This window comes from Mus caroli, chromosome 13, assembly GCF_900094665.2.
Source record: "Mus caroli chromosome 13, CAROLI_EIJ_v1.1, whole genome shotgun sequence".
Lineage (NCBI taxonomy): Eukaryota > Metazoa > Chordata > Mammalia > Rodentia > Muridae > Mus > Mus caroli.
In genome coordinates this window covers 37441460-37457647 of record NC_034582.1, presented here as the reverse complement: position 1 = coordinate 37457647, position 16188 = coordinate 37441460, and the positions used below count along the sequence as shown (strand labels likewise).

General features: G+C 43.4%; 1 protein-coding gene across 1 annotated transcript in view; it reads right to left on the bottom strand.

Annotated features, from left to right (window-relative positions):
- Positions 1-429: 429 nt before the first annotated feature.
- Positions 430-16188, bottom strand: part of Hivep1 (human immunodeficiency virus type I enhancer binding protein 1) — a 130217-nt gene continuing 114458 nt past the window's right edge. Inside the window, exons 8-9 of the mRNA XM_029468595.1 lie at positions 3510-4030; positions 430-2072 (exon numbers count right to left, since the gene is read on the bottom strand). Of these exons, the coding sequence (XP_029324455.1) occupies positions 948-2072; positions 3510-4030 (1646 nt within the window). The 3' untranslated portion in view covers positions 430-947. The remainder of the gene's footprint in view (positions 2073-3509; positions 4031-16188) is intronic.

Below are 16188 nucleotides of genomic sequence, written 5' to 3'. Positions count from 1 at the left end.
ATCAGGATTTGGTGCTGGACAGAACTCTCTACATAAAGCAGATCTGAGAAAGCTAGAGGCCCTTGGCTAAGGAACACAGGGCAAGGCCTGGGAGGGAGCCCCGTGAGCTCAGAATTAGTTTCTCACTAAGTTTACATTGTCTAGAACCACATTTGGGGACTTTGCTCTGTTCAGGAGGTCCATCTTATACATTTATAGAAAATGTTCTTAAGTAGTCAATTCTCTAAGGATTAAATAGCTATAAAACGCCATCTGACACTAAGGAAAAGCTTGTCTTTATCTCTTGATTTTTGGGCTCTAGCTACAGTTTCACAGGGAAAGAAGACCACGGAAGCTTTGCCTCTCAAAACTAAGGAGCAGCTATGGAAAGCCCTGGTTAGGAACTTCGTTTGCCAATGAGGTGTAAAGACAGCACGACGTAAGCACCAGTAAAGCCTGTGAACAGTATTTACTGAAACAGTTCATAACACAGAAAATCTGTCTGAAGTGTACAGTTACTGTCTCACACAATGACAGATCCATTTGCAAAGACTAATATGAATANAATAAATATGAGGTTTACATACTAATTTATACACAGAAACTGCCCCACAGCCGTAAAAATTTATATTTAACAGTGCAACATATCATTTANTCATCTGATTTATTTGACAAGTTTCTACTAAACACAACTACCTGGTTTTCATATACATATATAACATTGTATGTATATAGATATTCAACCATCTGTACAGATTCTAAACATAAAACTTCTAAAAGGCACAATTGTCTATACAACATATACAAAAATGGTTGGGGCTAACACAAAACAACAATTATTGGTCAAAAGTTCATGATTGCACAAAGATTAGTCATGAGTTTATGTCAGAAAAAATGTGCTTTAAGGAAAGGAGGGTTTTTCAAAAAAACCTGTTATAAAAAAAAAAAAATCAGTAAAAAACAAACCATTAGGTTGCTATGACAAGCCTGTCCTCGTCATCATCGCTGCTCACATCGCTGAAGTGTACAATGGGCTGCCTGTGGGGCACTGGGGGCCTGGGGGCCGCTCTGTCTGTGGGAAGTGATGGAGGGGCTGAAGTTTCAACTTTCTGTAAAGCTTCCAGTGTGGGTGCTGGCTGTGCCTGCGCAGGGGAGCGCCCAGGCAACACGTGACCCGCAGAGGGCCCCTTCGTGGTGTCCATTTTGGTTGAGCCTTCAGGNCTTGCGTGGTCCGCTGAGGGACCTGACATTGTTTGTGGGGTTTCCTGAGGGCCTTCGGGTGACCCCTGTGGAGGCTCAGCACTGTGTCCCTGGCCTGCGGGCATCTGCAGCTCCATTGCTTTGCTGTTGGGAGCGGCCNTCTCGGGAGTCCCCGTGGTGCCCACAGCCACCGGGCCAACGGAGGGGATCAGGGTGGGCAAGGCGATGTTGAGGATTTGGAGTCCCTGAATGTGTGCCGGTGGGGCGGGACTGCTCTGGGCGGGCGCATTGGCCAAAACCTGGAGCCCCACTGCGTTGAGGGCCAGGCCCGGGGGGTGCCCCTGCGGGCCAACGGTAGCGTTTGCCAGGCCCACCAGGTTGACTGTTTCCATCCCCAGGGACGTAAGCGACTGCAAGGCTGGGGGGCTTAAGTTCTGCAGGCCTGGCACGTGGATTTGGCCTATGGGAATACAGGGCACCACACTGCTCAATTCNGCCACTCCGGTGGGGCGATTAGGAGCGCCCGAAGCTTCAGTGATGGTATCCCCAGAGGTGCCCACGGTTCTGTGAATAACACTCACAGCGGGGATGGTCAGTTGCATTGGCCCNGCCTGTATGGGTACAAAAGTGGAGTAGGTGAGGCCGGCAGGCACCACATGGATTCCNCCTACGGGAACCATGTTGTATGGGGTCCTTGACTGCTGCTGGGAATGCAANGGGAGATGGCTGAACAGATGTGTCTGCGGGGAAGGCAAGCCGGGAGGTGGTTGCAAGAGTATTTGTTGCTTCTGGTCTTGACTGTCAGGGTGAGGTGAGGCTGAGGAAGAAATCCTGGCGGCCTGCTGAGGGTTGAGCTGGGCTACGGCAGGAGGCAGTTCCACAGATGATGAATCCTAAAAGACAAGAGACAATGAGCCAGATAGCCTTCATCACCGCTAAGATACTAGCGTTCAGTCTGTTTTCATTGTGTTCCATGATATATTTGTATTTGACATTTGTCAGCTTGCTAAAAAATTTGCTTTGATTTTTCTTTTAGAAATTTTCAACAACAAAAATAGCTTTATTTAAAATTTCTTTCCTACTACCAATACCAGAAAAAAAAATTGTATAGTATTTTGCAATCTGCAAACCAGTTCTTAGGCATCATTTTATACTGAGATGAGCATGTCTCTACATTTATGCTGATGATATTTTTCAGGTACCACCTGCATCACCGTATTTTAGAGACTAGGAGATGTTGAGAAATGCCATCTTAATTGGCTGTGTCAACTCAACTGGGAAAAAAATTAACCAAAATATTATTCATTCTATGAAATGAAGAGCTGTTATTAAGACAGAGGTCTATAGTTGTTCATTAATTGCTAACTCATTCATAAGCTGATAACTGGATTTTCAGGCATCGGTAGTTATGTAACTACCATATCTAAGATGCTGATACAGCAGCTTAGAAGACAGGTGAACAATATCTTAAAAGTTTGGGGGAAGGATGAATCTTGCCTGTCCTTTTCATCCGTGAATTTTATTTACATACTAGCTTTTTCTTGCATATGTATGCATTTCCATAGCTACATTAGTTCACATTATAATTTAATTTCTATATTACACTGAGAAATTAAGTTTAGATTAGTATGTAAAATTCTAAGCTTATTTTTTTTCCAGTAGGAAATATCTTTTCCCACTAAGAAATAAGCCCTACTGCCTTATTCAACACACAGGAGAAGGTAAAGAATTGCCAGTGAGAGACAAAATTCTTTGTTGGTTAGGAGGCAGCCAGGGCAAAGCATGCAGTAAACTTCTTACACTTCTCTGGAGCTGGGTGTCTGGCACTGAGCCCCCTCTGGAAGAAAGCTTTCCCAAGTGTTCCCAGCAGTGTGCTCATGCAAACAACATGAAATCTTGAATCATTTTTGTGCCCCACTAATTTTGTCATGAAGCCTACTAGCAAAGCACAAAATTTGGAAAATGTGCTGTAAACTCATCACAACCACATTAGTGGAAAAGCAAGAGTCAAACCACTGGGGCCTTCCGTCTCGGGATGTGGGTTTAAAACTGGTAAATGCATACTTGTGTGTGTGTTTAAAAGCCCTGCAAATAATTAAGGAGTTTATTTTTTAACAAGGCACCACAGATTATACTATTTGGGTTTTTGTCGAGATAATTCACAAGGCTTTACCAGACATAAATGAATTCTGTCATCAACTAACAACAAAAAGGTACACACTCATATGGTCATAAATGACTTTCTTTAATCTATTAAGTTTTCCTTATGGAATAAGAAGAGAAAACAAAACCCAGAGAAGCCCCTACCCGCACCCCTGACACTCCTCTACCTGTACTGTAGCCACAGGGCTTCCAGCGGCAGGGTTTCCAGCTGCAGGACTTCTCAGGACATCGGATTCANAGGAATGCACAGACAGCTGATGACTGGGGGACCTGGGGGTGACTTNGGGGGACCTGGGGATGTCGGCAGGAGGAGCCTGCTCATGCTCATCCTTCNCAGTACTCTGCCTGGCCTTTGCTGGTAAGTCTGTCCTGTTAGGGTCACTCTGCACTGTGCTCANAACAGTCATCTTGGTGAGCAGTGCTCTAGGTAGAATGTCCATTGGGTCTGTATGTACCCCTGAGAAGCAACTGGAAACTCTAAGCTCCTCCTCGACACTCCCAGGGTCCTGAAGGCCACTTCTGGATGGGAGATGCTGTGGGCTCGCTGTGACTGAGGGTGCTGCTGAGAGGCCAGACTCTGCTTGGCTGTCGTCATCGTCCTCTTCGTTGTCATTATCATCCTCATCTGGGCCATCAGACTCTTCAAGATCATATCCAGACCGCTCGCAACCGAATCTTTGCTTTTCATCTAATATGACAACCAAAAGGATCTGTTACAGAATGTTCTACAATTACACACATACAATGTCTCCCTTTTTAGGAGCTTGGCAGTACTGTGTAGCATACAGAAGATGGCCACTCAGGGCATACATCAGAAGAGTGACACAGAAAAGCAGCCAGGCAAGTGGCAGGGGCCTAGACAAGGACATGAGGGGAAGGGCCATGATCAGGGTGGCAGGAAGGCACATGAAATGAACCTTCAAAGAGCAAAGCACAAGCACAGTGTGACATGTAAAGAAAAGGGATAAAGCCTAAGTATTATATTTGAAAAATAATACTCTTAAATATGACAAAACCAACCACTCCTAAGCTTTCTATTTTCCCACTGCCGGGCCCAAAGGAAACTCCATCTCCCCAAACTCCAAAAGGCAGAGGGACAAATGGCTATCCATGGTACCTGTTAGCATGCTATAGCAATGCTGGCCCCTAGGTGCGAGTATCACACTACCTGTTGTACATTTAAAAGTCTATCCTAGCTCTCCTTCCCTCTTCCCCTACCGGAACTCAGCCATGGGCCTCCGTCCCCCAGTGACTCAATTGCTTTGCAATCCTGCTATTTTCAACAGGCTCATCACTCTCTCTTCCTTGAGGTCCCGCTCTTTGCCTCTCTTCCATACTTGCTCTCACTCGATGCTCCCCACACCCCTCCTTTTTGCTGCTCCTCTTCTCATGCCCAGCTCCAATCTGCTAGCCTCAGTCAGCCTACCACCTTCTCTGCTCCGAACTCTTCAGACACCTCTGGCTAGTCTTTCATATCTACAATAAAAATCATTCATTTATGGCCATGGAATGGTCATGTTAGTTTATATACCTATATCTTCCTTTTATTATGAAATTAACACTTTGTGGTATTTGATTTGTTAGTAAAATGTAAATTTGGAAACATTTTAATTGATATGTAACAGTAACAATGCTCACTTGATATTTAAGGCCTTATGCCCCCAATCCCCATGTATTCCTCACCAATTTCTCCATGTTGTTTTTTGAGACAGGATCTCTTACTGAACCTCAAATGTGTTTAATCTAGATCAGCCTTCCTAGGGAGCCTTTGGAAATCTGCCCATGTCTGCTTCCCAGAGCTGTGGCCAGAGGCATATGTTACTCCGCTCAGCTTTGCACATGGTCCTGGGGATCTAATTCAATCCTCTGTGCTTATGCAGTAAACTTTTCACACACTGAACCACCACCATCATTCCTCTTCTCAAAAACCACCAATGTTTCTTCTTGTTTCTATAAGACTTGATCCATTGCTTACAAAAAAAAAAGGAGTATTATCTAAAAGCCATTAATACTAACATCACTTTTCAAGAATATTCAAGATGATTCAAGTGACAGTGTCAAAATTCCCATGTATTCATGTGGAACTTGGTTTAAAAAACTTTATATTTAAAACCATACAAAGCAGACAGCTAATACTTAAGAGGTGTGGGAAAGAAAATGTCTACAATATTTCTTTGACAACAACCCACTTGGCTATCAGACCATATATGGCTTAGTTGTATGTGATACATTTCAAATTCTTATTAAATGATGATATTGGTTTCAGTAGATTTTGGTCCAAAAAAAAAAAAAATTAAGCAGAGGATGCCAAAAGTAATGTTCTATCCTATGCCCAGCTCTGAGCAGTGGAGGAGACTGCCCAGCCTGTTCTGCCTCTCCCAGAACATGGAATCTGCTCCTTATCCACTGAAGAACAAAGACCTGCCTGCTAACTCAATAGCTTGTCTGGGCAACAGGATATTCAGAGCATCAAGTACTGTCAGCTGCTGTGTCACTATAATGTCTAAGGCTAGGGAAGTAGGTTAGCTGCATGGTTCATGTCACTTCATCTTAGCCTGGGGCTTTGCAGGCATCACTGTGCCACAGGGCAGAAAATACCTTGGACATACGACACATCATTTTCATTATTACAGTGTATTTCTGTATCTCTTCTTGTCTATGCATTATTGTTGCTAACTCTTTACTAAGTCCGATAAAAAGCAGCATGCCATACTAGCTAAAGTTTCAGGTATTCACTGGCTTCTTGGGAGGTATTAGCCATGGACAAGGAGCCCACTCTACTTTTTGAAAACAGAAAATAGAAACAAATATGCAATAGATATTTTTATCAGACTTCCCAAGCATTCATTTATTTCAATATTATTTTTTCTACATGGCAAAATATATTCTTATAAAAATAAATTCTTACAGAAAAGAAAAAAGTCTTATAGAAACTATGCACCAAAATATTGGAGGGTGATTTCTAGGGGATAGAAAAGGGTAGAATGTTTATTTATCATAGATATGTGTTGTTTGTAGGTATGTGGTGCCAGCATGCCTAATTCAGCCTACTGATTGCTGCACAAAGAATTGGCAATCAACAGCAATGAGCACACCAGCCAGCAACCATATTGTCTTGGTTTCTAAGTTCTATTCTCCAGCAAAAAGGACCAGACGCTTTAGAGAAATGCGTAACTCTGGGGCTAGAGCTTCTTGGGGGTAGATCCTAAAGAAAGGAACTGCATAGGAAAGATGATTGGATCGGATCAGACCTGAAGGGCTCTTACTGTCTATAGCCAATGTTGGAACCCAAGCGAGACACTGATAACCACAGGACCTGGGGATGCCTTTCAGAGTAAGTTCAGTCTGAGTCCACAGATACAAGTGGGAGAGTAAATAAAGCATTTGCATAGAAAAGTTCAGTTAATAACGCACCATAGTGATACTACTGATAAGACTTGCATTAAATAAACAGAATATGCATGGTTTCAAAGTTTCAAAGAGGGAAAAACAGTTAAACTTACAGCACAGTGTTATAATAGGTACCACCTTAGCCCAGGGATAGAGGCCAGTATGACATCATGAGTCCCTTAACTGCAAACATCACCCTTACCTCATTCCAAATGTATAACCTCAGTCTAATTTGAAAATATACCGTAAGAGCCAAATTGAAAAGTATTCTGCAATACTCAATACTCATTATCAAGGTTCAAAAAGAAACTACAATAAACATATTACAGGACCCAGAAAATGATGGAATAACATGATAATAACCTTGGAACAGATAAGGGATGTACCTAAGTAGCTGTATAACGTGAATGAAGGCTTTATTCCAGTCAATAATAATGAGCTGAGGTAAACTCTAGCATCCATGTGTGCTCTATGAACATGTGAGGCTATCACACACAGGGAAGCTGAGCAAAGAGTATTTAGGAATTCTCCATGCTACAGTTTTTTTCCATATAATAGAAAATATATTTTAAAAAAATGTCAGTGCTCTCAGTCTTGATTTTGTGTCTCATAAACTTGACAATACACTTTTCTATAAATTCACATCACATCAAGACTTCTCTGGTAAGCATCTCCCACTGTTAATAGGAGTCAACACTTGAAATGAATTCTATCTCTTCTACAAGCACTGGCATCTACAGGCACTGGAAATTATGGCACGCACCCTAGCCTAGGTGCATGCTTTATACTTATTTATTTTTTACTATCCGATAGTGTTCTTCCTACTCTTGCCTTTCTTACTCTTTCTTTCTTTACATATGAATGTAAAATGGCTCTACGCTTGCTCCAGCCATCTATACTAGTAGAGAATTTAGCTTAGCAGTATATATAAGCCAACACCACCTGGTCATAATTAAAACAAGCACTAATTAAGGGTTACAGCAAGTGAAAAATGCAGTTAATGAGTTTTAGTGTTATACAGAGTTGAGATTCAACGCACACAGTTTGTGCTAAACACTTCCATTCAGCCATATTTAAAACTGACTAGAGGATGATCTGAAAGGTCAACAATAGATTATAGTCATTAAGCTAGCTTATTAAAGATACACATGAGTTCCTTGTTTAAAGGCAGAGACATTAAAAGCTTCATATAATTATTTGATTATGGATAGCAGACTATATGAAACATAGCCTCCAAGGAGAGTGTAAACTAATAATTGAACTTAATTTCTTAATAATGTTTTATCTCCCTAACAAAGTTTAAGAGTGAGTTGTCAGGGTTAGTTGTCATACAGCTCTAAACTTCCTTCCTCGAAAGAGCCATCAGCCTCGATGCTGAGGGAACCCAAGGAGAGACTGCCATTCTTTTCTTTCAGCTCCCTTCCCAGGGTCTGGAGAGAATGGTCTTTCTTTCTCTGAGAGAATTGATGTCTGAATTTCCCAAAGAGAAAGGTCACTGTCAAAAGTTCTGGAAATCTACAAATGAATAGTGGGTTACCATCTATTTGTCATACCAATCCAATATTTTGGAACAAAGAAAATGATAAGGTGGGTAATATCCATGAGTAGAAGATAGAGTTTCCCGGAGATACATGAAAAAGCTCTAAGAACCTTAAATAGCCACACCACAGCAATCCTTCTGCCTAAGTCCAGCTTGGTTGGGATTGGGGTTACGAATACGGGCAGCTACAACACTAAGAAGAATCACCCCAACTCCAGCAACGGTCAGACTCTCAGACTGGGGGAAGGGCCTTGTATACATGGCATTTGAGCCTTCTCTCACACAATTTCCAGGTCATTCCCAGAAGACAGTTCTTTCCAACAGGGCTCTAGGCAGCCTGTTCAGTTCTGCTGCACTGGTTATGTACTGCTGTATGCTAGTTAAGAGGCCAGCTTCCAGAGATGCCTGCTGGCAGTGAATCAGGACCGGTCCCCAGAGAAATGCCTGGCTGGTTTTGTTTGTTTTAATTTTTGTTATTTTTGTTGTTTTGTTTTTTAAGTAAAAATGTTTTTAAAGATGTATCTTTATTCCATGACTCTTCTGCCTGCACTGTGTATGTATAGTATGTGTACACAGGCACTAAGGGAGGCTAGAAGAGGCTTCAGAATCTCCCTGAAACTGGATTTACAGAGGTTTGTGAGCCACCATGTGGGTGCTGGGAGCAGTAAGTGTTCTTAATTGCTGAGCCATCTCTCTAGCCCTGTTTGTAGCTTTTATCAGTATGCCAAAGAGGATGACACAGACTTGACCATTTCTCCAAAACCTCACCAAGTATGAGTTTATGAAATTGCTTGTGCTATTTAACATAGTAACTATGACGGCACTCACAGTTCCTTGGTTACCTGGCCTGGCAACTCTAGTCACTGCCATATTTGGCTCACTGTCTATATTCTTGTAAAGAAAATTTTGTGATGGTGGCGGGGGCACAGCCAAGCTTGTTTGTATGCTGCAGTACAACTGAAGTTTGCTAACAGTGACAACAGAGAACATACAGCCAAGCATGCCTGAGATACTTACTACCCAGCACTTTAAGAAAAAGGTTGCTGGCACCAGGCTGTTTGTATCATATTACCAAATCAAAACAAAATCCCTATGATATGACAGTTAATAGATAACATACCTTACAAAGGAACTTAGGGGGATTAGATGGCTAGAAAGCATCCAAGCCAGCAATGTGAACCCCAGACTCTCCTCACCATTCCAACAGGATTCACTGCCTTCTTATTATCATATTGCAGCTATTAGTATTTTTAGTGTGTACAACATAGGCTAATACCCCAGGAAGATAAATGCTCTGGCTTCTCTGTGGTAGCCATTAGAGGCTATAGAGAAGACATCCACATTTGCTTAACAAATTTGTAAATAAATGGCACTTAAAAGCTCCATGCAATTTGTTCCTCCAGACACAATCCCCATTCACTGTAAATGTTTCTAACACACGACACAATTTTTAGATTATAAAAGTTATTTCTTTTTTGCATGTACAATTTAACCCCAGAAGGAAAAGAGGATCTTTTAATGTAGCAATGGTTTGGGGTTTTTTTCCTCCAAAATGAATGCTCACAAAAGCTTATAACAAAGGCTTCCCTGAGAGTTTCTTTGGGAAAGGGCCTTCTTCCCAAGGCTGCCTGGATGAGCCATAATCTGCTCCCATCGCTGCCAGACAGTGACACCTGCTGGATGAGCTGGAGCCACAAAGACAGCAGCAGCCCAGAAGACAAGGTCCCCTCCCTAACTCTTTTGTTATAACTAGTCTGGATTTATTTTCCTCCCAGTTAGAAAGTACTAGGTTGAAAGCCAAACAACAGCAGCCAGGGAAACACTTCTGTAAAGCTTGTGAATAATGGTTCTATTTAAAGTAGGAAAGCAACCTATATGAACACAGTGGGCCAGAACTGCAGACCTGTTAGCTTTAGGCACAAACCAGAAGGCCACCCTTGCTCTGTTGTTTGTAAGTAATTGCTATCAACACTGCAGTAAGTATACGTCTTAAAGGCCATTATGATTTCCTATTCTACAAAGAAACTTAAAAGCAATAGATGTTTGTGTGAAAATTCTGGTGCTGAAGGCCTACTGGCCTCATTTAGAAGGAAAATGTTGCTAGTACTTTTATAAAACTCACTCAGTGTTTCTAAGGGTAAACATGACACAGGCTTGCAAGCCTGTGGTCTGAACCATTGTCTCATGTATATAGGTCAGTACTTAAAATTCCATTGCAAAGCATACTTCTCCCTACACTAGCCCTTTGAGGCTGCTGTCCCTGGGCTGGCCACTGAGGGCACACATTAACATTCCTTGTGCTGAAGTCTAGCACTCTGTTGATGAAAACATTCTTTGGATCAAAGGCTGAAAAGCAAATTGCTGGTGGCACCATTTTTGACACAAAGGTGCAAACGAAGATATATTCCTTAATACCCTCAAAACACAAGGGCACGACTCCTGAGGCCATAATCTTATATGGCAAGGATATGGGAATGTGCAGTAGGAAGTTGAAAAGAGCCAACTTTTCAGGAGCATATACCATAAGTATACATTATACATTGCTATGTCCGAATTATAATGGCTGTGTACAAAAATGTATATTCAAGCTCTACTTGATTCTCCATCCCTGAGCCAGCTCCACTGAAAATGACATCATAAATTTCTGTGCTAGAGGAGTGAGGGGAAAGCTACAAAGCCCACTTCTGCAAGGGCCCGCTAGAGAATCAGGAAGTGCAAGGACCTGTGGCCCACCTCACCCCGGGTTTCTCTGACCTTCACTGAACACGTTCTGTCAGTGGAGAATGTGCCTAAGAAAAACTATCACCCGACATCTGGGACAGAGCTGCTGCTCAGAGAAAGCAGCTGTACAGACTGAAGCCAGTGAAGTTAAGCGAGACTCAATGTAGAGAGAACCTTCAGTGAGAACTACAGTGGGCTGGAGAGCACGTGCTGCTGTTGCAGAGCGTCAGACTTCAGTCTGCATCACCCACATCAAGCAGCTCTCCTCTAACTCCCAGGGATCCAGTATTTTTTCTGGCCTCAGCAAGTACTGCGTACACATGCACAGAGCCACACTTAGGCAAACATGCACATACGTAATCAAGAACAATCGAAATCTTCACAAAAACAAGGACAAGTTATTCCTATAGAGGAATAACTAAAGGACAACATATTTAAAAGCTTTAAGTTTCCCCACAAAGCTGTACAGCTGGCCAAGAGACTACCAAATGGTGACGGTGTTTAAACAACGAGGAGCAGCCCACCAGGCTTAGCAGAAATCGTGCAGTTGCATTTGAGGGCTCAACATGTTCTTATTTAATGAAGAAAGGCTCAGACATTCCTTGGTAATGATTATTTATGACCTAGAGAAAAGAACGGTTTGGCAACCAGGACCCTAAATGTGCCTTTTAACTGGAAAAGCACCGAGGCTTCTGGAAGAGTCAAATCTCCTGAATTATGTCCTGCTGTTTGTTTTAAAGACTCATCCCACTCCCCATGTCTGTAATAATCAAGGGCTAAGTTTAAGGCTGTGACTTTCATGGATGTGTACCAAATGTAACAGGCCTTCTTAATTCTCTTATTTGTGTATGTATGTATGTATGCATGCAGTATGCACATGTGTGTGGAGTGTGCTCTCCTACCAGAGGTCAGGGTTGGTTTTCTTCCTGGACTTCTTACAGCTAAAGACAATGTCTATTACTGTTTGCTGTTGCAGCTACACTGGCTGGTCAGGGAGCCCCTAGGATTACAGGCATGCACCGCCATTTGGATGGGTTCTGGGGATTTGAACTCGGGTCCTCGTATTTTACAGCAAGTGCTCTACTTATGGAGTCAACTCCTCAGCTGCCTACCAGTCTTTCTTGAAGAACTAACTGTAGAACCCCATGGCTGTCAAAACTACCAGCCTGTTGGTTCCTCTTAGTAAAACCTAGAGGAAAAACTCTTTTGTTTGGGGATTTTAAAATTTTACTTTATTTTATTGAGATAGGCTATCTCTATTGTCCAGGCAGCATGAAAATTTCTGGGTTCAAGAGATCTGACTCCCTGGAGTACACCAAGTAGATGGGACTAAAGTATGCTACCATACTCAAGATGACAATGTCACCGTTTTCCAGTTGCTACAGACTTGGTGTTTCATGGTACTGGCTCCTTGGCTCACTCAATCTGGCTACTTCTTTAATTACTACATTTACATAGTGGATAGCTGAAATCTGTGACTGGGATTAAATGACCAACTTCAGCTGTGTCAAGGCAAAACTCCAAGAGATGAAGGAGCTCACTGGGTTACTTCTGATTTCCAGTTTTCATTGAGCTAATCTGATGTCTCATAGTAGGAATCAGTCTAAGGCAGGACAGAGGCCTCTGAGGACTGAAGGTTGATTGACAGTACAGAGTTAGCCTAGCCTATGTGAAGGCCTGATATCCATACCTAATATTGGAGTGATGAAAGACACCATAACCACAGGCCTGGGAAGAACGGGGGAATGCCTATTGGCACCTGTGTGGCTTCCTGACATATTTGTTTCTCTGTACTGCACAGACAAGGGCAAGGCTGAGCACTTCTGTCCTCTGGGAGCTCTTGGTCCCAGGGCCAAGATGTCAGGGGTGAATCCAGATGAGGCTCAATGGCAAGGAGGCCTAGGGTAGCCCCGAAGGAAGGCAGGGAGGAACTATCTTCCCCCAACTTTATTGGAAAATGTCTTAGTATGGGGCTGGAGAACTTAAGTCTTCTGGACAAGGGCTCTTTGGGACAAAGAGGCCCAAACTGGGGGAAAGAAGAGAGCTTAGGGAGGCTAGCGGATGGCAGCCACCAGGCAGGCTGGGCCACAGCCAGGGAAGGGATGCAGACAGAATGTTGTGAAGGGATTCAGAGGGGGAAGCAAGTGCTTGAGAGTTATATTTGATTTGACATTCATGTGATCTTTGACATCCTCTGTGCAGGGCAGTGAGAATCAAAGGCCTCATGCTTTCACACATGAACATCAATGGTTGTTAACTATCCCTTGCCAGTGCTTTTATTCTAAGTGGTTAAACTCACATGTTGTTTCTTTTATAATGTCTGTTTTGGTTTGCTTTTGTTTATTTTATGTCAACTGAAGTCTTTACCGTCTCGTACCCTGCATACTTGCTTAAATCCTGCACAATTTTATTTTCTCCAGTGCTCTAGAAATGTGGAGGCAAAGGTCATTTGGCTCGTTCTCTATGACCCTGGGTTTTCATTGTTGAGGACAGTGATGATGCTGAGAGCTCGTGCGGCTGATTTAGTTTAACACTGCTCTGTGTAGTAGTGATTGACTTGGAAGAGCAAACCCTGAATGGGTCAAAGTTTGTATTAACAAGGCATCTCAGGGTATCAAATCCCTTATTCCATGCTAGGTAGAATCTCCCTTTGGGCAGGGAACAGATGTGGTATCCTCTGGTGACTCTATTTTGTGTGTGGATTCAAAAATGCATAAAGACTAATTTGGAATCTTGTTTTTTATTAAATTAGGGAGCACTGTTTCCCACAGAATGAACTATGGGAAAAGGCCAAGCCCTGACTTGATCAGCTTTAAATGTTCCAATGTTGTCCAAAGGACAAATTTTCTTTGTAGGAGTTACTGTAAAAATGGAAATAAGCTTTATCAATCTGGAGAGATTATTATCATAGATGAGGATATGTAATGGACAGAGATTTAAACCTTCTGGTATTTTGATCCAATGGTCATAACCCAACAAATTAATAAACTTGCACACTACTATCACCTTAGTAATACCTATTATTAATCTGGAGTGGTAACAGAAACATTCTGAGTGGTATTAAATAGTCTATTACAAACAATGACCATTTGATTACAATCGTGACAGGCACTAATAGCCAGGGACTTCCTGTTAGCTCAAATGGTAGTTCCTCCTCCTCACTGATCAGGCACCAACTGTCTCCTACCTCCTGCCACTGGGCAGTAGCAAAACAAAGGCCTATCCTCATGGAATTTATCTTCTACTTGGTAGGAATGGGACACACACACACACACACACACACACACACACACACACACACATCAATACACCCGCCACACATGTACAAATGGCAGCATGAGCAAACAGAGAGCATAGTAAAACAGGATAGGGTGAGGCTGGCAGCAGGAGAGGGCTGGATGCTTTCTAACTGTGCCTGCTGAGAAGGGCCCTGTAAGCACAGAACCACAAGTACAGGGTGATCAGCCTAAGCATCCAGGGGCATCCAAAACCATGTGAAGATCGTGGAAAGGAGTGCAGAGGCCTTGGAACAGGAACTTGCTGGGTCTGTGCAGGCCCATGGCTGAGGCTGAGGGAGTGAGGGATGGAGGGCCAGGAGACAAGTCTCAGACATTCAGCAGCAGGAGGACTAAATATGTCATTTTGTCCCATGGAAAACAGTTGGTATAAGGCTGAACCAAACACCACTCAGGAGCTTCTGGAAGCCAACAGAGCACTGATAGGATAAGGTAGCAGATTAAAAGACTAGGATTTTGAAGGAGTTTGTATCTCTCCCACCACACACACATTTCTGTGTGTACTGCCTGTGTGTGGATGCCCATGGGGGCCAGGCCAGGTCAGGTCCCTTGAGGCTGGAGTTGATGACAGCTGTGAGCCACCAACTGTGGGTGCTAGGAACTAAACTTCAGTCCTCTAGAAGAGTAGCGAGCGCTCATAAGTGCTGAGCTGCCTCTCCCGCCCCTGTTCTATTGCTATAATAGAGGTGGAATAGGCAGAAAGATGGAAATCAAGACAACTTCCAGCTCTGTGGTGGAACAGCTGAGGGAAGACAGGGAGGAAGCGCGCCTCTCAGAGAAAGGGTAACCTGAAAGTATGAGTGCACTGCACCTGAGTCCTGTCCACCTGACATCCACGTAGAGATGGTGTGCAGGCAGGTTTGCAGAGAAGGGGCAGAAGACTGGGGAGGGGATCTGTGGACTGAGCAATGCCAGAGGACAGGAAGGTCAGAGGCCTCAGCCCTGGGGACATGCAGAGGCTAGAGAGAGGGAGGAGACAGCAGAAAAAGAATATCTAGCATGTTCTAGGCTACTGGGAGGCTAGAAATTGGCACAGTCTCCAGACAAACAGGTCTACATTGAAGGTTTCTGAGTCCTGATTGCCAAACATTTAGAAACCTGATAAGCAAAATCTCAACCTAGAGAGTGAGTCAGAGAGATGTCTTACTAGGGCAGAGAGCTTCCTACACAGACGTGGATTCATGTTCAAACCCCATAGAAAAAGCCAAGTGTGGTTAGTTTTGTGGTTAGTTTTGTGGACAACTCGCCACAAGCAAGGGGCGTCTGGGATCTGGATCGTCAGCCCTGAGAAAATGAGAAAATACTTCTATCAGGTTAGGTTATAGTCAACCCTGGGGGCAATTTCTTGATTAATGATTGATGTGGGAGAATTCAGCCACTGTGGGTGCTGCCACCCCTGGGCAAGTGGCTCAATGTTGTGTAAGAAAACAGGCTGAACTAGTCATGGGGAGCAAGACAGTAACATTCCTCTACAGTCTCTGCTTCAGCTCCACCCTCCAGGTTGCTCTCTTGAATTCCTGCCTTGAGTTTTATGATAGACTGGAAGCTGTAATTCTGAAATAAACTATTTTGTCCCCAAGTTGCTTTCGGTCAGTGTTTTATCACAGCAACATAAATCTAACTAGGACACCCAGGCATGACGCACCTCTAAGCCTTATGTCACCAGGACAGCGGGCTGGAGACAGGAAGGTAAGCAAGGCTTGTTGGCTGCTGGTGTAGCTCCAGGTTCAGTGAGACCCCGACCCAAGGGAAGAGGGTGGGGAGTGACAGAACAGCACACCCTACGTCCTCCTCTCCTCTTCCACAAGCACACACACACACACACACACACACACACACACACACACGTCCACACACCACACCTAACCTGCACCTACACAATACAGAACCCTCCTGTCA